The sequence below is a fragment of the Nelumbo nucifera genome, chromosome 1 (genome assembly GCF_055504915.1).
Source record: "Nelumbo nucifera cultivar China Antique chromosome 1, China Antique-T2T, whole genome shotgun sequence".
Classification (NCBI taxonomy): domain Eukaryota; kingdom Viridiplantae; phylum Streptophyta; class Magnoliopsida; order Proteales; family Nelumbonaceae; genus Nelumbo; species Nelumbo nucifera.
Window position 1 is genome coordinate 7,819,786 of NC_142649.1, and position 23,440 is coordinate 7,843,225.

The 23,440-nt window shown below is 37.1% G+C and overlaps 1 protein-coding gene and 1 long non-coding RNA gene across 5 annotated transcripts in view; one reads left to right on the top strand and one right to left on the bottom strand.

Moving 5' to 3' along the window:
• The window catches only part of LOC104586983 (kinesin-like protein KIN-14K), a 105,265-nt gene that overhangs the window by 32,872 nt on the left and 48,953 nt on the right, over positions 1 to 23,440 (top strand). For all 4 annotated transcript variants that reach the window (XM_088896427.1, XM_088896425.1, XM_088896424.1 and 1 more), the window contains 2 exons: positions 15,040 to 15,146; positions 15,306 to 15,484. In XM_088896427.1, the coding sequence (XP_088752553.1) occupies positions 15,040 to 15,146; positions 15,306 to 15,484 (286 nt within the window). The remainder of the gene's footprint in view (positions 1 to 15,039; positions 15,147 to 15,305; positions 15,485 to 23,440) is intronic.
• Positions 1 to 23,440, bottom strand: part of LOC148802872 (uncharacterized) — a 91,766-nt gene that overhangs the window by 29,635 nt on the left and 38,691 nt on the right. The gene's annotated exons all lie outside the window — the stretch shown is intronic.

Here is a 23,440-nt window from a genome sequence, read left to right on the forward strand (position 1 = left end):
AACTAGTTTGCTATTCAGTAAACATAACCATTTGAAAGTGGAAGTCTATACAGATGCTATTTGGGCAGGTGCTGTGGATGATAGAAAATCCACAAGTGGGTATTGTACGTTTGTGGGAGGAAATCTAGTGACATGGAGAAGTAGAAAACAGAGTGTAATTGCAAGGTTAAGTGCTGAAGCAGAGTATAGAGCTATGGCACATGGGGTGGCTGGAGTATTGTGGCAGAAGAATCTTCTAGGGGAGCTTGGGGTTACTGTTCACAGCCCTATGTCCCTCTACTGTGACAACAAGGCAGCCATAAACACTATTAGCAATCCTGTCCTACACGATAGGACAAAGCACATTGAAGTGGACAAGCACTTCATAAGAGAAATTGGAAAAAGATGAAATTTGCACTCCTTATGTCAACTCCAAGGAGCAACTGGCTGATGTTCTCACAAAAGGGCTTCCATACTTGCGGCATAATGAGCTGTGTGACAAGTTGGGCATGATAGATATATTCAGCTCAACTTGAGGGAGAGTGTTGTTAGAGCTGTTATTTTTCTGCTGTTAGAGTGCTGCTAGTTTAGGGTGCTGTCAGCATGTTCTTATCTTCTATTTATTGTTTTATCATTAGGGTGTCCCACTAGGGGCAAGAATTTATTTTTGCTTCTTTTATTTATTTCATGTTATTATAAATAAGAAGCTGGGTACTTCCAGCCAGAACTTTTGACCCTCAAACATCTTTGTCCCTCTCTTCTTCTCTTCTCTTCTCTCTTATCTCTTCTCCTCTCTGTCCTCTCTCTCTTCTAGAAAGAAAACAATTTCATTTTCTTTTATTAATATCTCCATTTTCCACTCATCGACTGCATGGAATTTGAAGCCTTTATCAACATTAATGTTCATTCGAACAAATAGAACTATGAACTTTATTATTATAAAACGTTCCAGATGTACAATAGAATCTGTTCTTAGTGATGAGACAGACTTTGAAATGGTCATATTTATTGTTCTACCTAGTTAGGAATGAGGAGGTCCATAATCACCATGGAACTAATCAGCATCTAATTCATTGGCTAATCTAGGAATGCACTTGAATGAGCTGTTCAACCTAATGCCAAAGACCTTACTTCTCTTACTTAGTGCCTTGGGAATGAGGAGATAAGTAAACCAGGATTCCAACTAACCATTTGGTACCTCTCAGCATCAACAAGAGGATGCTCATTTTGGTCTCCGAAGTGATGATTTTGCTCGATTGGCCCTGGTTTTGATCTCAATGTTCCTGTCTCCTTTAGTAGATTCCCCTTGTCTTTAATCCCAAGAAAATCCCCCTTTTGGATCTTTTAACTTTAATCCCAAGAAAGTATCTTAGATTCCCCTTGTCTTTAATTTCAAACTCTTTTACTAGAAAGGATGTTATCTGCTCAATTTTCTTGCAATTTTCTCTAGTTATAACAATATTATCAACATAACAATTGCTGTTGTCATACCTATAAGACCCTGCTTAATGAAGAGTCTGCAAATTGCTTGATTCTAATTGTATCCTATTTTTTCCATAGCACAACTGAATCCCTCAAACCTTGGTCTAAGAAACGGTTTCAATCCATATGGTGCTTTTTTCTACTTACACAGCTTTCCTTAAGCATTAGGATAATCAAATCCTAGTAGAATCTTCATGTATTCTTCCTTTTTCAAATTCCCTGAAGTTGTCAAGGCAATGCCTAGGTGACAAGGCAAATGTGGAGGGTTGCCTTTCTTAAGTTCCTAGATATTTTGTATATGGTATTATAAAATATTATTATAATCTTTATTTTTTAACATTGTAGTGATAAAATAGATGTTAGAACAAGTTATTAGTTTATTATTTAGTGCTGCAGGGGCACTGTTGTAATTTTCTATCCTTTTATAATGTTTTTTGGTCGCCCTAGTATGAATACAACAGCTGGCACCGCCAGCCTAACTTTTTGACTCTCTAAACTTGTCTTCTCTCTTCTCTTCTTCTCTTCTACTGTGTTTCTACCAAGATAACATGGTATCAGAGCATCGGTTTTGGGGTTGAAGACAGTCCAATCAAAGTCTTTCTCCAGATTTCTTTTTTTTTATCAAAGCAGGAATAGTACAGCATCGACTGATCTGTAAGTAGTTTCTGTTTGCTTTTTTTTTTTTCTTTTTTTCTTGGTCGTGTGCCAAGAAATCACCTGGAAGAAGGGTGAACAGATGCTGTGAAGCTCCTTTTTTCAGTTCCTTGTGGATCGTGTGATCCTTCTGTACCCAGGTTGGTGAGTTGTGTAGGTCTGGATGACCTGTATTTGCAGTAACAGCATAATTGGGCATTGTCTTTGATGACAGTAGTATCCATGTGCCCTAGAAGACGTGTGTTTGATATTCATAGAGCCTATCCATACCTTCTTGATCTGTTTTCTATCATTGTTTGGTTTCTGAATCAGTTCCAGAGGTGTTCCAGTACCTGTGTTGTGTCTGGACAGTGGTGAATATTTTTTTTGGGGGTTGTGAGTAGTCTGGTGATTGTTTCTTTTGCTGGCTGTGTGACTGATCTGTAGAAAGAGTCCTTGTTACCATGTCGTCTGAGAATTCAGCCACATCTGGTGTGTGTTTGTTAGCCATGGTGGAGTGAGTGGGGGGTTGGATATAAACTTCCCTGTGCTGTCATTTATTTTGATGGACTCAACTACCTAGAGTGGTCGAAGGGAATTAAAGTACACATAACAACAAGGCGGAAAATAGGCTACATATATGGAAAATGAAGGAGCCAAAGTCTCGGAGTGCAGAGCATGAAAAGTCGAACCAGGAGAATAGCATGGTGATGTCATGGCTTTTAGTTTCTATGTTGCCATAAGTCAGAAAAAAATTTATATGGGCAGAGATAGCCTATGAAGTTTGGAAGCAAGCTGAATCTACATATTTGGAACAAGGACATGCAAAAATCTATCAGTTGCAAGCTGAGTCCTCCACTTGTAGACAGGGGGAGAGGAGTTTCTTAGCTTATTACTCAGATTTGACATCTATTTGGAGGGATTTGGATCACTACCTAAATATGGAATGGGAATGTGATGCAAATACCAAGGCCTACAAGTCTCTGATTTCTCATTGAGTTTTTGCTTTCCTCTTAGGGCTGAATTTTATGTATGAATCAATCAGGGTACAGATTTTAGGAAGTAAAGATCTTCCTTTAATTAAAGAAGTGTATGCCTTGGTGCAGTTAGAAGAAAATAGGAGAAATGTAATGAACTCTAAGGGGGAGCCAGTTGCTTGGTAGTTGGGGAGGGGGGGGGTGCAAATGCAAGCAATGGAAGTTCCTTCAAGAAGAGTGATTCCAAAAAGAGAGTAGATGATAAAGATAAGCTTTGGTGTACCCATTGTCATCAATGTAGGCACACTAGAGACACTTGTTGGGATCTCCTTGGGAAGCCCAAGTGGGCTCATGATTTAAGTGAGAAAGCAGAACAAAATAAGAAGCCTAATCTGCAATCTCAAAGTATAATTTAGCAAACATGGCCTCTCAAGAGCACCAGTCTACAGGTTCCACTATGACTCATGATCACCCTTTTGGTTCTAATCCCAAGGAACATCATCAATTCATTCCGTGATCATCTAGAGTTGTATGGTAGATTTCTTCTTCAGATGGATTCTAGCACTACCCCCTCGATTTCATTTGCGTCTACATTAGGTAACTCTTCCATAGATTTCCATATGTCTTTTCATTCTTCAGATTCTCATTGGATTATAGATTCTAGAGCCTCGTACCATATGATTGGTAAGTCAAATTGTTTTCGATCCTATAATCTTAAATTTGGTAGGGACAAGGTGAGACTAGCTGATGGATTGTTTTCCACCGTAGTTGGTCAATGAACCATATCACTTCCCTTCGGCCTTACCCTTTCTAATGTCTTACATGTTCTAAAATTGCCTATAAACTTGTTTTCTATTAGTAGTATTACAAATTCATTAAATTGCTCAGCAACCTTCTTTTCTTCCTCTTGTGTAATACAAGATTTGGCCTCGGGGAGGATGATTGGTAGAGGCAGTATGGCAGATGGTATATACATGTTGGAGAACAAAGCTGCTCTTGCAGTCACAGAGTCTAAGAGTCGGTCTAGTAAGAGTTAAGCCTATTTGTGGCATAGTCATTTGGGTCACTTATGTTTTGAGTTGTTAAATATCTTGTTTCCTGAGTTGTTTAAGTCAGTGTCAGTGTCCAAATTCACATGTCAAACTAGTCAATTGAACAAACATTGTAGAAATCATTTTCCTTCATGAAACAATAAATCTGAATTTCCTTTTCATATTGTTTATTCTGATGTTTGGGGCCCTATACTTTACCCTCTGAGACTAGATATAAGTATTCCATTACACATATTGATGACTACTCTAGATATACATGGTTGTATCCAATGAGATCCAGAAAAGAAGTGCCAAAAATTGTAAAAGACTTCCAACGTATGATATTCACTCAATTTCAGACTGAAATCCAAAATTTTCAATCCAACAGTGCTAAAGAGTGTTTCCATAGCGATCTCATTGAATTTTTTTCTTCGTGTGGTTCCCTTCACCACAGTTCTTGTACCAAAACTCCCCAATAGAATGGTGTGGCTGAAAAAATTGCCATCATCTTGAAGTTGCTCGTGGATTACTACTACATATGAATGTTCCAAAAAGGTTTTGGGTGGATGTTGTTTTATGTGTTGCATATCTCATTAACCATATGCCATCTCAGTTGTTGGAGTACAAGGCCCCACAACAACTCTTATTTCCAAAAGTACCCTTATTTCCTATCCCATTATGTGTGTTCGGTTGTCATTGTTTCGTTTAGGACTTATCCTCTACTCATGGTAAGCTTGATCCTCACACTACTCCCTATGTTTTCTTGTGCTACCCTTTATTTCAAAAGGGTTACCATTGTTTTGATCTTGCTTACAGGACGTATTATGTCTCAATGGATGTATCTTTTTTCGAAAATGACCCTTTTTTCTTTATTTCTCCTTAGGGGGAGTGTAGGGTTGAGGAGAAACAAGTTCAGGCTCAGGCTCGGCTCTCTCCACTCCCTGATCCTCCTCCTTTTTGTGTATTCCTTTGTCGTCGAAATCCAAACAAGTTCAAGAGCGGTGGAGCAACCTGAAACTATATCAACAACACCATCAGATTCACTGGGGCAGATCCTATCCAACCAGGTACTCTCATTCCCATTGATATGTCTAATCCCATTGCTATTGACTCTTCTAGTACTAATGATCTTGACATCCCTATTGCACAAAGAAAAGGAGTTAGGTCCTACACCATTAAACACCCTATTTTCCATTTTGTTTCGTATGAGAACATTTCACCCTCTTTTTGTGATTTTATATCCTCTATTGACAATATCCTTACCTAAGAATGTGGCAGAATCTCTTTTAATGCCTGAATGGACAGATGCAACAAAATAGGAGATGAATGCTCTACATAAAAATGGTACATGGGACTTGGTGGACCTTTCTAAAGGAAAGGAACCCACAGGGTGTTAGTGGGTTATTGTGAAGCATAGAGCCGATGGCAACATGGAAAGGTTTAATGCCTGGTTAGTGGAAAAAGGCTTCACTCAAGTGTATGGGGTTGATTATGCAGAGACCTTTGTCCAAGTAGCTAAGATGAATTCTATTAGAGTCTTTTTTTCTCTGGCTGCAAATCTTGATTGGATCTCCATCAATTGGATATCAAAAACGCATTCTTGAATGATGACCTTGAAGAAGAAGTGTACATGGTTTAACTCCCAGGTTTTTTGTGCTCGAGGCAGTGAGCAAAAAGTGTATAGGTTGAAGAAATCCTTGTATGGGCTGAAACAATCACCAAGGGCTTGGTTCAGAAAGTTCCATTTAGCGGTGCAACAAATAGGCTACAAACAGTGCTAGACATATCATATATTGTTTGTGAAAAGAGGGGAAGGGAAAACTATAGCTCTGATAGTATATGTTGATGACATAGTGATTGCTTGTGATTGGAAAACTGAAATTCAGAAGTTAAAGGAGTTTCCAGCCACTCAGTTTGAGGTGAAGAATCTAGGTCCCTTGCGGTATTTCCTTGGAATTAAAGTTGCCCGCTCACAAAAGGGGATCTTCATTTTTCAGAGGAAATATGTTCTAGATCTGCTACAAGATTCAGGAAAGTTAGGAGTGAAGATGATCAACTCTCCATTGAGCCAAATCGTAGGTTGGGTGACTATTGTGGTGAGGCTATCAAATATGAAGTAGTTCCAGAGCTTGTAGGAAAGCTTCTATACTTGTCCATGACGTGACCAGACATTGCCTATGCTGTGGGCATTTTTAGTTAGTTCATGCATGCCCCGAAGACCATACACTTAGAAGTAGCTGAAAGAATTCTTAGGTACCTTAAGAAATTTCCATGGGCTGGTTTACTATTCCAGAAACATGGGCATTTGAAAATTGAAGTGTATATAGATGCTGACTGGGCTGAAGAAGTCAATGACAAAAAGTCCCTAATGGTTATTGTACCTTTGTGGGAGGGAACCTAGTTACGTGGAGAATCAAGAAACAAAATGTTGTGGCTAGGTCTAGTGCTGAAGCAAAGTATAGGGTAGTGTCCCATGGAGTGCTTTAGATTATGTGGATTAAAAATATGTTGGGTGATCTAGGTTTCTCTGCTGATAGTCCCATGTCCTTGTATTGTGACAACAAAGCTTCCATCAATATTGCATCTAATATAGTTCTCTATGATAGAACCAAACACAGTGGACAAACACTTTATTTGGGAGAAATTTTAAGTGGGGAGGTGTGTACTCCCTATGTTAGTTTTGAAGACCAACTATTTGGTACTTTACAAAGGGTCTAAATCACTTGCGACACAATGACTTATGTGACAAGTTGGGCAAGGTTGACATCTATGTCCCAACTTGAGGGGAGTGTTAGAACAAGTTATTAGTTTATTATTTAGTGCCACAGGGACACTGTTGTAATTTTCTATCCTTTTATAATGTTTTTTGGTTGCCCTATACTAGGGCAACCAAACTTGTCTTCTCTCTTCTCTTCCTCCTTCCCCCCCCCCCTCTCTCTCTCTCTCTCTCTCTCTCTTCTTCTCTTCTATTGTGTTTCTACCAAGATAACAATAGAAATTATTATACTAAGTTATTCATTGTATGGGTTATATGCTACTTTCTTTTTGTTATTTTCTTATTTGTTAGGCATCAATCAACACGTCAATGTAGCTGACTTGAACCTATGAAGGCTTCAAAACCTGAACCAATAAGCAACGAAAAACTTAAAGATTTTGTCCAATCAACACATTTTATTATTTTCTTCTTCCATCTTTTCTTTTTTTTTTTTCTTTTTTAAGGCAAAACTAGGGGCTCAACACCTATATTTTCTAAATCTTCTTTTCATCATTTTTTCTTGTTATGAATATGTTGATTTTGTAAGTTTCAATAAGAAGTTTCTACTTTTTTATGAAGACTATTGATAATTACTTGTGAAATATGTTTGTTGGTTGCTATGGAACCTAGGGAATTACTCTAGGATTTAGGTTTTTTTTTTTTGTTTTTTAACCATTGCCTAAGCAATGCCTAGGCAAAGTAGCACCTCCTATTACCTTGCCTTGCCTTGGTGCTCTGAAAACTATGGAACCCATTTTCCACATTAAGTTGGTAGAGAAATCAGTGATTTAAAAGACGTGCCCGAGGCACGCCTAGGCGCACAGACGAGGTGCATTTTAGGGCTGGCACCTTGTCTAGGTCTGCGTGCAGCCCCTTTACAATGACATACACCTAGTGCACCTTGTGCCCCAGCCCAAATGTGTGCCTTTTTATATTATTATTATTATTTTTATTTTTTTCGACTTTTGTGTTTTTTAAGCATGGTGGATGGGTTAGGGTCTAAGTTCCCAAAAACGTGATCAAGCCCCTTGAAGCAAGCCCAAACAAGTCCATATGTCCATGTTAAGGTCTTAAGTTCTTAATCCCATAAAAAATGGTTTTATAATTTGAATTTTATTTCAAAAATTTTCTTTTATTAGGATGAAACCCCCTATTTGCTAATGTTGTTCATTTCGTTCATCCTAGTAAAAGATACTTTTAAAATTTAATTAAAACTATAAAATCATTTTTTTTGTAGGGATTAAGATTTTAAGACCCTAAAATGGACTTGTTTGGGCTTGCCTCAAGGGGCTTGGTATAAAGGCAGCTTGTAGAGATAGGAATGAAAGATGATTAACATCATATTAGTTATTTGAAATAATGCAATTGGCAATGATATAAAGAAATGGTTTTATATGCTGTTTTTTATTTTATTTTTGCATTTTCACTTTAAATTTGTTTTATATGTTATGTTTATGTATTTAATTTGAGCTAATGGGCTTTTTAAAATATTTAGTTTAAAATTGAAGTTTGATTTTTTAATTAATATTTTCTTAATTTATTTTGAATTTGTTTTTACATTTTTTTTTTAATTTGTGCCTTTAAAAAGTCCTGCATGTGGCCTTGTGCCTTGTGCCTCAGGCACAAAATGCCTTTTGCTCTTTTTTTTGGTAATCAATAGCATAAGTTTGAATGACCCAACTCTTCTAGTTTGAGCTTGTATTACTTTGATGGTCCCAAGCCCGGATAAAGGAGGGTTGTGTCAAGTTGGCAATTGTCATTAAAACTTTTTCTAAACTCTTATGGTCTTGGATCTAATCTTTTCATCCTCATACTAGGGCATTCCTTAGAAGCAATGTGCTTGATTATGGTGGAAATAGGAAAAGGTTCCTACATTGTTTTGGACAAGTATTGATAAATAAGTCATTCCGGGAAATATGAATTTGATTTACCACTTCTAACATAGAAAAATTAACAAGAACAACTATAGAATTAATAGACACAATTAAGAGTAAAAGGACTAATATTGCATGCTTACAAGAAAATAAATGCAAGGGAAAAAGGCTAAAGAAATTGATGGCTACAAACTATGGTAGACAGGGAGAAAGAAGTAAATAATAGAAAGGGAGTAGCTATAATAGTAGTTATGTATTTAAAAAATAAAATTATAAATGCAAAATGATTTAGAGGTATAATAATTTTAATTAACTTGTTTTAGGTGAAAACATCATTTACATAATCGGTACATATGTACTTCAAGTGGTTCAAAGGAGCTTTAAGAGGTTTAGATACACTTAGTCATAGGCTGATTATACCTTATTCATTAAGCAAGAAGGTACTTTTTTGACTGCACTTATTGTTTATGTTGATCATATAGCAACTGGTAATAATCCTATTAGTTGCATTGGCTGAAACAGTTTTTACATTAGTAATTTGAAACAAAAGATCTTGGAGAACTTCAATATTTCCTAGGAGCCACTTATATCCTACCCTCAATCTATTTTCATTTACAACTGTGCCTAGAACATTTGATCTCTCCCCACCCATTGTGCTAATGAATCAGCCATGCTATTACCCTCTCTTTTCATCCAATGAAATCTTGCTTCAATGTCGCTAACTAGCCACTTTTTTTTTCAATTCATTTCTGTAGATCCATAGAGAACTCTCCTTTTTTGAAGCCACCCTATCACAAATCATGAATATCCTTCCATAATCATTTTATTCACATTTATATCCTTTGCTCTTTGCACACCCTGCATAACAGCCATTATCTCAATCCTTAATGAATCTCCAATACCATTTGGTTCCAAGAATAACACAATAATGTAACCAGAGTTTTTCTCAGAAATACCTCCCACTCATGAAGGCCCTAGATTTCCCCTACAACTACCATCAAAGTTAAATTTAATGAACCTTCTTTCTGGTGGCATCTAACACCTATAGAGGAAAGGTTTTCTTAGTGAGAGCAAATAAACTTGATTCAATCTAGATGGTTCCACCTGCATTCAAACAAAGTGAAAACTATCCAACTGTAAGTAACAAATGGATAGGAGATCAATAAGTTAAAGCAGGTCTCCTCATTTGCTTTGCAAAGAATGCACCAATGAGGAGATAAGCAATAATTATATCTCAATTTCCATAGCAAGTCACGTGTTAATCTTCTAATGTAAACCTCCCAACTAAAAGCTCTAATTCTTGGTGGTATAGGCTTCTGCCGAACTTCTTTTACAGGATAAGACTTCAAGGTCAAAGGGAGCAATAATTGGAGGAGAAAAGGTGCTGGGAAGGATTTACACAGGGTCTATTACTGGAAGAAAAAAAAAATGGTGGGGCAAAGTGTGATAGGAATCAGGGTTGAAAGGGGAGAAATGGGGGAGCAGAGGGAGAATGGGGAAGCTATAGGGGAGGGAAGAGGAGAAAGTGGGGGCAAAGCTGAGAAGGCTATTGGGGAAGATAATTTAGAGAAAGGAGTGAGTATTGGTTGGTTGTTGGATAAACAGGTCGAGATTGGGAAATCATTGGGTCTATTTTTCATGGAGTGGAAGGAGTGGTGAGGAAAGCAATTGAACAGTTTGAGAGAAGGGGAAGGGAAGAACAGAATAGAAAGAAAGATATTGGGGAAGAAGGGGAGGAGAGGGAAGAAGGAATTGCTGATGAGGAATAGAGGGAGGGTGAGGTTTGGAGGTTGAACTTGAAGATAAAGCTTGTCTCATGGAATGTAAGGGGCCTGAGAGATGAAAGGAGGAGAAGGGTTGTAAGGAATATTTCGAGAAAACAAAATCCAGATGTGGTGTGTTACAGGAAATGAAACTGGAGTCATTTGATATAAGAATGAAGGAGATATACTGATAAAAAAAAGAATGAAGAAGATATGGGGGTCTAAGGTTGGGGCGTGGGTGGAAGTGAATGCAGCGGGTCTCTTGGGAGAGTTGGTGGTCATCTGGGACCTAGGAGTCTTTGAAAAGGTTGGGGGGGAAGAAGGGGGTGTGATGCCTGTAGAAATATTTTCATCAAGGCCAAAAATAAAAGTAAGGAAGATAGCGAGGATGGTTTGGAGGTGCGTACCATTTGCAATTTTCTGGAATATATGGAAGGAAAGAAATAGAAGGATTTTTGAGGACAAGGATTGTAACCTCGAAAGGATGGTGGTGGCTGTTAGAAAATCTGTTGCAGATTGGGTCTTTGTATTACCAGAATCTAGATAAGTTCTGGTGAGAGAAAAACTTGGGGAAGTTTTGAGTTTTCAAATGGAAATTTGAAAGCTTCTATTGTATTTCTCACAAAAGTTGGGTGTTGCCTTAACAACTGGATATGATGCATCTTTTTTCTTTTCTTTAATGAAATTTTATTTTTATTTTACTATCAAAAAAGAAAAAAAAAAGAGACTGCAAGGGAAGAAGGGGATGATAAAGGACCTTGAAGAAAGAGCATAGGAGAAAGAGTCTGAGGGTGACATAGTCCAAATGGTACCATCAAGCTTGGAAGGGTCCAAGAACAACCTTCAAGAATTTTAATCAAACTAGTAAGTGTGTACGTCCTTTGCACATGGCAAGGGCAATTTTTGATGATGATAGAAAATAAAATGTTTCCAAAATTTTCTACATTTTTATATTTCTGTCTATAAAAATTATTTTTATTTGTCACACTTATTTTTGTATAATATGATGAATATACAATATTAGAGATGTGCCCAAATGTTTTCTACAATTTTGTATACTTTTTTTTGTTTTCATGTTTTTTAATTATTATTTAATTATGACATCAAGGATTTACACATTTGACCCAAAAGGTTGAATTGTTGATTCACAACCAAATAGGAAAACAATTCCATCTTTGTGTTGGTTTTAAATTTCTATTTTATTTCTATCATTAATAAAAACAATTATTCTTTATCACACTTATTTTTCGTTAATATAGTTAATTAATATAGGATTCAGTGAAAGAATGAGAGTTTTTTTTTTTTTGATAAATCCAGAAGGGGCTGCACAAGAACCGGGGGGGGGGGGGGTCCCCACACATTGCTAAAACAAATAAAAGAAAGAGACCAGGGAAGATCACAAAGGTTAAAGGAAACAAACCCGTTCACATCTGCTAAAGCTTCATGGGCAAGCCAGTCAGCAGCTTGGTTAGCCTCTCAAAACATATGCCTATACACTAGACCCTTCCTTAGTCTCAAAGGTGGGTCGAGAAGATGTTGCAGACAGGAGATCACCAACTTTGAATCGCCTTTGATAATAGCGGGATTGTCCTTGAAGTTTAAAGCCATGTTATGGGCTTTTCATGCCATCCATGCTTCTTCCATATTGATGGTTGTAGACCCTAGGTAGTAAGCTTTAAGATCCACTTCTCCAAGATGATTTCTTGCAATGCAGTCCACCGAGCAAAGCACATCCTCAATACACAAAGCATCAAAGTTTTATGGGGGTGCCACGAAATTAGGTTCCATTACTTGATGGAATTTCCTAATCCCTTACCAATAATAGAATTATGGTTTTCAAAATAGGACTCATTAGCCCTTTTTATAACCACTTGAGGGGGGTCAGACAAGCTATTGAAAGTCTTTTTATTTCTATTCTTCCAGAGATGCCATAGAATAAAAACACATTTTCCTTTATGTATTCTTCTCCTGAGATATCATTAATACAAATTTTGGACCACCAATCTTTTATAGAGGCATCCATGTCATTCAAACCCTCAATAGATGGAGAAAAATTCTGCCAAATTTGTCTAGCTATAGAACATCTCTTGAAAATATGATCCAAGTTCTCATCCTCCTCACAAAGGCTACAACAGCCATCAATATTAAACCCTCTACTTCTAAGCATGCTTTTCAATGGAAGTCTATTGTTAAGAAGCAAAAATAAGAAAATCTTCAATTTTGGAGGACAATTGATACTCCAAACCTTAGTATCCCAATTAAATCCATCCCTTGAGTTCATCTAACTACACTTTAAATTATAATGAGAGGGAATTGAATGAGAAGAAATGTAATAGTTCAAATTACATTTTGTGCCCTCACAATTATAGAGAGATCAAATTCAAAAAATAAGGGTAATCTAGTCAAGAATAGGATTCAATGAATTTTAATGGGAATTAATACCTTAAATATAAGACTTAATGAGAGAGATTTGAATGAGGAGAAAAGTGGTTGTTCAAATTACATTTTTATCCTTATAATTAAAGAGCAACCAAATTAAAAAAATTAGGGTATTTTAGTCAAACAAAAGTTCCACATTTCCATTCACACTTTTAATAGTAGTATAGATTGAGCGCATTAGGAAGTTAAGATTCCCTTATACCACAGTTGTCAAGGTGATGACTAGGTGACTAGGCAACAAGAATGACAACGCTGAAACCTTATTATAATATCATTCATATTGCTATATGTTTCTAATATGTATGCTAATATCTTAATACATTCTATTATATGCTATACATGCAATTTATATGTTGTTTTAAAGTTCTACTTTTCAAATTTAAAAGATTCAAGGGTTTTAAGAAGAGAAAAGGAAATCAAGAATAGAACTATAAAGCGGTTTCTCTTTTTGCTCTCTCTCTCTCCCCCCTATTAAATAAAGCAGCAGCCGAAGGGAAAGTTTGTTGTCTCTAGAAGTCGTATGGTTTGAAACAATCTCCTAGATCCTGGTTTGGTAGACAGGAGAAGGTGATCCAATTGCTATACTTGTTGTTTATGTGGGTGACATTGTTATTATAGGGAACTGGGAGGTAGAGATACAAAAGCTAAAGGAATTTCTTGGTGCTCAGTTTTAAGTGAAAGATCTAGGCCCCTTAAAGTATTTCCTTGGAATTGAAGTTGCAAGATTGGATAAAGGCATCTTTATGTCTCAGAGGAAGTACATCCTAGATCTTCTTCATGACACCGGTAAACCTGGAGCCAAACCAGCTAATACTCCAATTGATGTTGATCATAAACTTGGTGAAGAAAGTGGTGTTCCCCTCTCTGATGTGAGACAGTTTCAAAGACTTGTTGGGAGATTGTTATACTCGTCTATGTCTAGACCTGATATTGCCTATGCGGTGGGGGTGTTAAGCCAGTATATGCGTGCCCGTAAAACCACTCATCTTGTTGCAGCAAAGAGGATTCTTAAGTACCTGAAGAAGTTCCCTAAGGTATTCTCTTCTCCAAGCATGGTCATTTAAAAGTAGAGACTTTTACGGATGCCAATTAGGTTGATGATAGAAGATCTGCCGAAGGTTATTGTGCCTTTGTTGGAGGTAATTTGGTAACTTGGAGAAGTAAAACGCAAGCTGTGGTTGCGAGGTCCAGTGTGGAGGCTGAGTATAAAACCCTGGCACATGGCATAGTTGAAGTGTTAGGGTTTAAGAATATGTTAACGGAGCTGGGAATTGATGTTCAACATCCAATGTCAATGTATTGTGATAATAAGGCAGTGATTAATATTGCCCACAATCTTGTGATGCATGAGAGGACAAAACATATTGAAGTGGATACACATTTCATTCGTGAGAAAGTTGAAGGTGGTGAAGTCTGCATTCCATAGGTTAATTTTGGGTATCAGTTGGGTGATTTCTTCACCAAGGGTGTTGCTACTTACTAGTATCTGACATGTTGATATTGTACCAAGTTGGGAAAGATTGATATATACAGCCCGACTTGAGGGGGACTGTTGTTAGGACTGCTGTTAGGCTCTTATTAGACTTCTATTGTTATCTTTTCTTTGTTAAATTGTAACCAAGGGGTACTGTTGTAATGTTCTATTTTCTTTAGACACCCTAATATACAAGTCAATGAGGCAGCTGCCACTGACACTTTTCCAGAAAATATTCTTTCTTCTTCTCTGTTATTTCTCCTTCTCTCTTCCTCTCTTTACTTCTAGAGTATGCATGTATGCATGTGTATACATATGTAAGAGAACAATACCTGGAGAATGTCTGGGCCCAGGCCAGGTTTGGGCTACCTAAGGGCTAGGCCTAGACCTGGCCCAAAAAAAATATAAAAAAGCCCAAACTTTTGGGCCCAGGTCAAGCCTAATTTCTGAAAATCCAAGCTCAGCTCGTGTGTAATCGCTGGATAGGTTGGTCCGGGCTCAGGTTGGGCCCACTCAATGGTTCTTGTTATTATTTTCTTGTTTGCATTTTAATATTCTTTACTTCTCTTGTTGATTCTATAAGAAAATTTATGATCTTTTGAATTAATACTTGGTCTTATTAATGTTGACAGCGGAAGTATTTTTAGACACCCAACCATTAATACGTTCTATTCTTGATGGTTACAATGTATGCATTTTTGCATATGGTCAGACTGGTTCAGGAAAGACCTATACAATGGTATGCTTGCTGTATGGACTCTCCTTATACCTTCCTCCCTATGTGAACCACTTATTTTGTACATAGATATTACTTGTTTTGGTTCGATTTTATAAGCTATTTCATATTTATTGAGAAGTTCTAAATACCTTGTGAATTTAAGTATGTCTCTTCAACTAGACTGGCCCAGATGCAGCACGTAAGGAGGATTGGGGTGTCAACTACAGAGCTCTAAATGACCTTTTCGAAATCTCTCAAAGTAGGAAAAGTTCTGTTTCATATGAAGTTGGTGTTCAAATGGTTGAAATATATAATGAACAAGTGCGTGATTTACTTTCAAGTGATGGTTCTCAAAAAAGATATCCTTAATTTCTTGAGTTTGATTATTGTTCTTTTGTAATTGATAAATTTGGGGATTTAGATCAGACTGGATTCTTAGTTCTGTTGCACTGAATGAGCATTCAGTTTTTAGTGCTAGACAAATGATTTTTTTTTTGATAAGTAAAAAGAAATTTTATTAAAAAGAAAAAGCAAATACAACCTAGATAGGTGAGTAAACACCTCCAAACAAAGCTAAGGAACAACATACATCTAGAGCCCAACACCAAAGGCCCCCAAACATCTTACAAACCCAACCACCTCAAAGGAAAACATAAAAATCAAAACCCAGAACTCGAAACATCTTCTTGAACAAACAAGCTGAGCCTGGGAGCCATTGTAAAACAACCACTGACATCCATGCCTCACTCTCTCGCCTGTGTCATTACCAGCACCACACTTCACTCTTCATCAACGAGGTCTAACTCCTCTCCTTCACCTTCCTCCCATTTCTCACTCTCTTCCCCATTTGCGTTCCTCTTATTGCTCTCCTTCCTTCTATTCTGTTCTAATTGTTTGATTGCCTTCCTCACCACTGCTTCTCCCCTGAAAAAGGAAAATACCAAGAGATTTCCCAACTGCCACCTGTCTGTCTACTAGTTGATCAATGCCGACTTTTCCCTTCTCCAAGATATTTACCTTGGGGATTTCTTCAGCTTTATTCCATCCTATTTCCCTCTCCCTCTCACTACTCCCCCCTTTTTCATCACTTTTCTCCTTAACCTTCTTCCCGTTATCTCTCTCTTCCTCCAAGTTCTTCTCAGTAGACTTTTTCCTATTCTTTTCCTCCATCTCCCTTGTGAGAGCTTCCTCGTTTTGATTACTTAAGTTGATGTCCTGAGCCTTTTTGTCTGAGCTAGGAACTAAACCATCTGCATCACCTCTGTTTGTCAAACAGTTCTGAGTTCTAGATATGAACTTTGATCCTTTCCTTTTGTATTTTCTCTTAAATCTGCAACATGGCCCGTCCCCGACCAGTCCTTCCTTGAGATGATGAAAAACCTTGGTTACATGAATGAGCTGCCCATTGCTGGATCCTTTCTTTTTTCTCAACTCCCTTGCCTTGGGGTTCTCATGATTAGTCAACTTCGACACAGCTTCAAATCTCCTCCTACCTAAATCCCTCCCCTACTTTCCAATGAAGACTGATGATCTCAATCCTTCTTCTTTGCTCGTCACTCGTAACTCCCCCCAATTCCTGGACCAGTTCCCTACTACTAAAGTCACACAAGGGAACCTTACTTTTTGAGGTGGTAAGACTCACAAATGATAGTTAATCATTTGTGCCAGACAAATGGTTAACTATCATCCATCACAATTTTTCATTTATTTGTTTGTAGTTCATAACTATTCTGAAAATATAATGACATTTCTTTCCTTAGTCATGAAGCATGTCTTTTGTTTAAGAATGAAAAGAATAGTTGCATTTTCTCTAAAATAATGGTAGACATGGTCAAGTCCAAGAGTGTTCTTACTGTGGCCATGAAGGCCATATAGTTAACTTTTGCCATGCCTTGCATGACAACCTCTTGGGCCAATAATGCCTTGGTAGAGGATGGCACTTGAAAGAATGTTCCTACTGATGAATCACCTGCTATGGGAGTTGGTAAGGATAAGGAATTGGTTTCTTGCCTATTCTCTTTTAGGACTACTGCTACACTTGTTCATTCAGGTACAGCATGTCTTGCTTCCAGTTCAAAAACTACAGCCTAGGTAATTGATTAAGGAGCTTCAAATCGTATGACTGGAACTTCAGACTTGTTTGTGTCCCCCTTTTTCCACTTTTCAAACTGTAACCTTAGCTGATGGAACATCCTCATTTATTACGGGCATCGATAATGTGTCTCTTGGTTTTGACCTCCATTTAACTTCTGTGTTTTATGTACCTAAGTTTTCATTTAGTCTTTTGCATAGTTGTCAAGGTGCCACCTAGGTGACTAGGCGACTAAGCGCTTGCCTAGGTGACAAAAATGACAAGGTAGGCACCTTATCATAATATCATTTATATTGATGCATCTTATTAATATGTGTGTGAATACATTCTATTATATGCTATATATCATATCATACTTTTTTAAATGTTTTTCTATTGAAATTTAAAAGATCAAAGGGTTTTGAGGAGATAAAAAGAAAGAAAAAATAGAAGTATAGAGAGGTTTCTTTTTTTTTTCTCCTCTCCCTCCAATTAAATAAAACAACTGCATCTTTTTTTATTTTACTTTCCATCTTGAATTTTTATTATATAAAGTTAATAACCTTCTTTAGTTGCTAATTGATTTGAAATTGCTCTATTAAATACTTATTATAGTAGTATTAATTTTGAAATAATGAAGAGAATTGTTATTTTTTTCAATTAATATGCATGTTGAATGGTATACAAAACTAGGGAACTAGCCAATAGTTCTTTATATTATTAAATTCTTATTGCCTAGGTGTTGCCTAGGCGACTAGGTGCCCTAGTGTCACCTAGAATCACCTAAACACCTTGACAACTATGGTCTTTTGTGTATAAGTTGACTCAATGACTTAATTGTTCTATAATCTTTTATCCTTCTTATTGTGTTTTCTAAGATTTCATGATAGGGAAGATGATTGGCGAAGGTCGTGAAGTTGGATGACTATATTACCTGGATGACAATGATCCAAGAAGAGCTCTTCACTCATCTCTCACTCATTAGTGGTGTTGTCATTTGGGTCACCCATCCTTTCATACTTTGATGCAGTTGGTCCCTAGTCTAGAATCGGTTACTTAGTTGGAATGTGAGTCATGTCAGCTTAGTAGACATCACAAAATCCATTTTGTTCCCAGAAAAGATAAATGAGTCATGTGTCCTTTTGCAATTGTTCATTTAGATGTTTGGGGTCCCAATCGTGTTTGTGATACAATGGATTTAGATATTTTATAACTTTTATTGATGAGAAATGTTCTATAATTTAGTTTCTGTTTTGTTTATTAGGTGTTATTGGGCCTTTGACCCATGGGCTTAATGCTTTTAAATTGTGCTTTTAAGTGAATTTTTAGTATCTACCCTACTGAGGATATATTAGGCATTGTATCCCTTTCTATTCTTTTAATATAAAAGATACTGAGAGAGGCAGTCAGATCTTAATCGGCCTTCTCTTCCTTCTACTCCCAACTTCTTCTCTTTTCTACTTTCAAGAAACCTTCTTCTCTTTTCCTTAAATCTTTTTGGTTCTTTTATTTTCTACTTAGCATCAAAGCCATTCTTTAGAGATTCTTGGACTTGATCCATGCATCTCTAGAACAACCGACTGCATAGAGGAATAGGGAGCTGATCATTGGTTCAAGAAAGGTTCAGTTGTTGTATTTTTTTGGTGGATTTCAAACACTAGGTGAGTGATCATGGATTCATCATCAAAATCAAGAAGAACTAGAGAGAGAATAAGAGTCCTAATTGCAGTGGGTTCTTTGGATTTGACTTGGAGGCACTTTGGTTTTTTTGGATCTCTAGGAGAATTCTTTAAGGGGAACTCAGTTTCTATATGTTTTTGGGGCTCCTAGGGTGATCGCAACCTTTTCTCTTGCTTCTATTATTTTCTAGGAAGGAGAAATTTCTCTAGCTGAGTGTTTTGTGTTTGCAAGAGAGCTTTTGGGTTGCTTAGAAGAGATCAATCTGATCCCGGAGGTTTATTGTCTATTTTTTTTATTTATACTGAGTGGTTTAAGAAGCTATGGATGGTGGTGGAGTGAACAAAAATTGACTAGTGACCTTGGACTGGGTATGGGAGGTGCTAGTGACCCTTTGGGATCATGTACTATCACTACTGTTAAGTTAGATGATACAAACTATCTAGAATGGTCACAATTGGCCAAGATGGCAATTGGTGCATATGGAAAACTGGGATATATTATTGGTAATGAAAAGAAATTTGAAACAAATGTTCCCAATGGGTGCAAGAGAATTACATGGTGATGACTTGGCTATGTAATGCTATGCTTCCTCATATAAGCAAAAACTTTGTGGGAAAATACAACCAAGAAAATTTGGAATAGGCCTGCGAAGACTTACTCACAAAGTCAATATGTGTCTAGAGCCTACCAGCTAGGAAACCAAGTTATTAGCGCAAGATTGGGAGATAAGCCTCTTGTAGTATGTTTTTCTGTCTTAAAAACTTTATGGCAAGAGATAAACCATTTAGAGATTGTGGTTTGGGGGAGTACTAAGGATGTTGCTACCTATTAGAAATTGATAGAGAGGAACAAAGTGTTTGAGTTCCTGGTAGGCCTTAATCTTGAGTATGATATTGCACGACCACACATTCTTTCCCATGATAGTGTAAATTTCTCAAGCATATTCCTTTGGATTTTGAGAAGATGGTCGGAGGAACGTTATGATGAGAAATTCTAGTATTAAGCAATTGGCTAATGCTAGCACTATCAAACCTAAGCCTAGTGAGCGTAAGGGTGGTAATGAGAATAAAAGAGAGGATAAGAGGGATTTATTTTGTGATTATTGCAAAAAGCCTAAGCACAGCAGGGATACTTGTTGGAAGCTCAATCTTCATCTTATACCAACTTGACTCAAGAACAAGAAAGGGAATGCTAATATTGGCAGTGATTGGGATTCATTATGATCACTTATTCCAGCTTCCTTGATGTCTCTTGCAGAAGTGAAAGTTGGGCTGAATTTGGAAAGATGTAGCTAGTTCCAGTTCTTCATAAGGTGGACAATAGGGTGTAGATAGCTTGTGAACTGGTCATACCACTTCTTTTGCTCATACAAGTAATTCATATGCAACTACAGATTATGTTTCCACCTCAAGTAAGGAGGGACCTCCCTGGATTATAGACTTAGGAGCCTCTAAGCACATGACTAGTGTATCTACTTTATTTTCTTGATACCATTTGTGTTCTAGATTTCTAATAGAGATTGTGTCTGTATAGTAGATAGTTCCCATATCCCTATTGTTGGGAAAAGGTTAGTTAGAGTGACTAACATCCTTACCTTAACCTCTTTTCTACGTGTTCCTAGATTGCAAACTAATATTTTATCTATGAGTAGTTTAATACAAAAATTGAATTGTTAAGTGACTTTTCTTCTTGGTCATTGTGTTTTTCAGGATCTGGAGTCAAGGATGATGATTGGGAGCGGTCGTGAGGTGAATGGGGACTACCTTCTTGATGTGTTTCCAAGTTACCAGAGTCATTACACCAATAGCAGGAGTAATGGGTCAGAGTCAGTGAGTCAAATTATGCTTTGGCATAATCAATCCGGGCATTTATCCTTTGTTCCTTATGTTTTATATTTCCAAAGTTATTCAAGTCTTTTAAGATGTCCAATCTGTAGTTTGAAAGTTGTCAACTTGGAAAGCATTGAAGACATTCATTTCAATCAAGTAATAAAAGGTGTTCTTTAGTTTTTTATATTGTTCACACTGATGTTTGAGGACCATATCACATTTCTTCCATGGATGTCGGTCATTATTTTATTTTCTTTGTGGATGATTATTCACAATATTCTTAGATATATTTGATGTAATCTTTTGTTGACATGCCCTCCTTTGTGCAACAGTTTCATTAGATGGTTCTCACACAATTTGTAGCTAGGACTAAGGTTTTCAGATCAGATAATGCTAGGGAATATTTTGAAAAGGACCTGGCATCTTATTTGTTGGAGCATAGGGTGATTCGTCAAAGCAATTGTACATATGCACCATAGAAGAATAAAGTGGAAAAAATGAAAAGCAAACATATTGTGGAGGTGGCATGAAGTTTTATGGTGTATACTTTAGTTCCAGTTCACTTTTGGGGTGTTTTGGTTCTTACTGTTGTCTTTTTGATTAATCATTTACCTTCTTGTGTCATTGGGTTCAAGGTACTATATAGTCTTATTTTTCTTGGGGGGGGGGGGTGGATGTTTCATATTCCTTTGAGGATTTTTAGGTGCATTTTTTTCATATTCTTGGTTCTCATTGTACTAAATTGGATCCCAAAGCCAAGAAGTGTCTTTCTTGGGTATGCTCAAAACCAAAAGGGGTATTATTGCTATGACCTAGTGTCAAGGAGTTGGTATGTCACTATGGATGTCATTTTCTTTGAGTCTATGCCTTTCTTTTCTGCTAGTTCTCCTCCGGAGGAGTGTTTTGGGGAGGAGAGTAAGCATCCTATTTCTCTTTCTACTCTTGCTCCTTTACTTGCATTAGTCTCTCTAGCTCCTTTGCCTGCTCCATTGTGTCTTGTCTCACAATTCTTTACATGGAAACATAGAAGGTTGACTCTATACATGCTCTTATAAGGGAATTCATACCACTTTCCATTGACTCATTTGAGATTCTAGGTTCGGCATAGATCCAAGTATTCCTTTTGTGTTTATTGATGTTTTTGTTCATATTGATGATACATTTGTGCCTAACACTATTGATGCAAATGACTTTGATCTTCCCATTGTTCTCTACAAGGGTAAGAGAAAGTGTACATCCCATTATATCTAACACCATCTCTCTTATAGTAGCTTAACTCCCTCCTACCGTACATTTCTTTCTTCCCTTGGTTTTGTGTCTATACCTAGGAATGTTAGTGAAGTTCTTTCTAAACTTGAGTAGAGGATAGCTATGTAGGAGGAAATAAAGGCTTTGATAAAAAATTAGACATGGGAGATTGTTGATCTATGTGTTGATAAGGAGACAGTTAGATGTAGGTGGTCATTTATTGTAAAGTACAAGGATAATGGTAGTATAGAGAGGTACAAAGTGGAGCTGGTTGGAAGGGACACACACAAACTTATGGGATGGATTATCTGGAGACCTTTGCTCCTATGGCCAAAATGAGTTCAGTTTGGGTTCTCTTGTCATTACTGACCACCTATTCCTGGCCACTCTTCCAGCTTGATGTAAAGAATTCCTTCCTCAATGGTGATTTGCAGGAAGAAGGTGTATATGGTTCTTCCAATTGGGTTTTATGATCATGTCAATGGAGGAAAGGTGTGCAGATCAATGAAGTCCTTATATGGAATGGAGTGGTCACCTAGAGCATGGTTTGATAGGTTTAGGGGAGTTTTGATTCACTTTCAATACACACATACTTGGTCAGATCATACACTCTTTGTGAAGAGGAGGAGGTCACTTGTGTAAGTTCTAATCGTATACATTGATGATATTGTAGTTCTAGGGAATGATCTGATTGAGATTAATGCCTTGAAAATGTCCTTACAATAGGAGTTTGAAATCCAGGATCTTGGTGAGATGAAGTATTTTCTGGGTATCAAGGTGGTAAGATCTAGACATGGAATCTTCATCTTTCAGAGTATGTGGTAGATTTGTTACAAGAGAATGGAAAGTATGGAATCAAACTAGATGATACATCTATTGATCAAAACCATAGGGTTAATGCTTTAGATGGTGAGTTAGTGAATGATGTAGGGAGGTATAAGATATTGGTGGCTCACCTACTCTATTAGTGCACGACACATCTAGATATCCTTTATGCTATAAGTGTGGTAATCCAGTACATGCATGCTCCTCAGGTTTAACACTGGGCAGCTACTAATAGGATTCTTGCCTACCTAAAGAAACATCCAGACTGGGTAGGATGCTTAGATGATAGGAGGTCTACATTAGAATTTTATACCTTTATTGGGGGTAACATGGTTTCTTGGAAAAGTAAAGAAAATTAGTTGTGGCCCAGTCAAGTGTAGAAGTCAAATACAAATCTATGGCTCATGGTGTTTCAAAGCTTCTTTGGATTTGGTCCTTATTGGTTGAACTTAATTGTTGTAGAAGAACCTATGGTGTTGTATTGTGATAATCAATGCAATCAACATTGTCCATAATTCAGCATGATAAGACAAAGCATATTGTGGTAGGCATATGCTTTATAAGAGAGTTTGAACATCAAAAGAAGTATGCCTACCATATGTTTCATTTGACGTACAACTAGTTGATGATTTCACCAAAGGAATAGCAAAAAACAAGCTTGA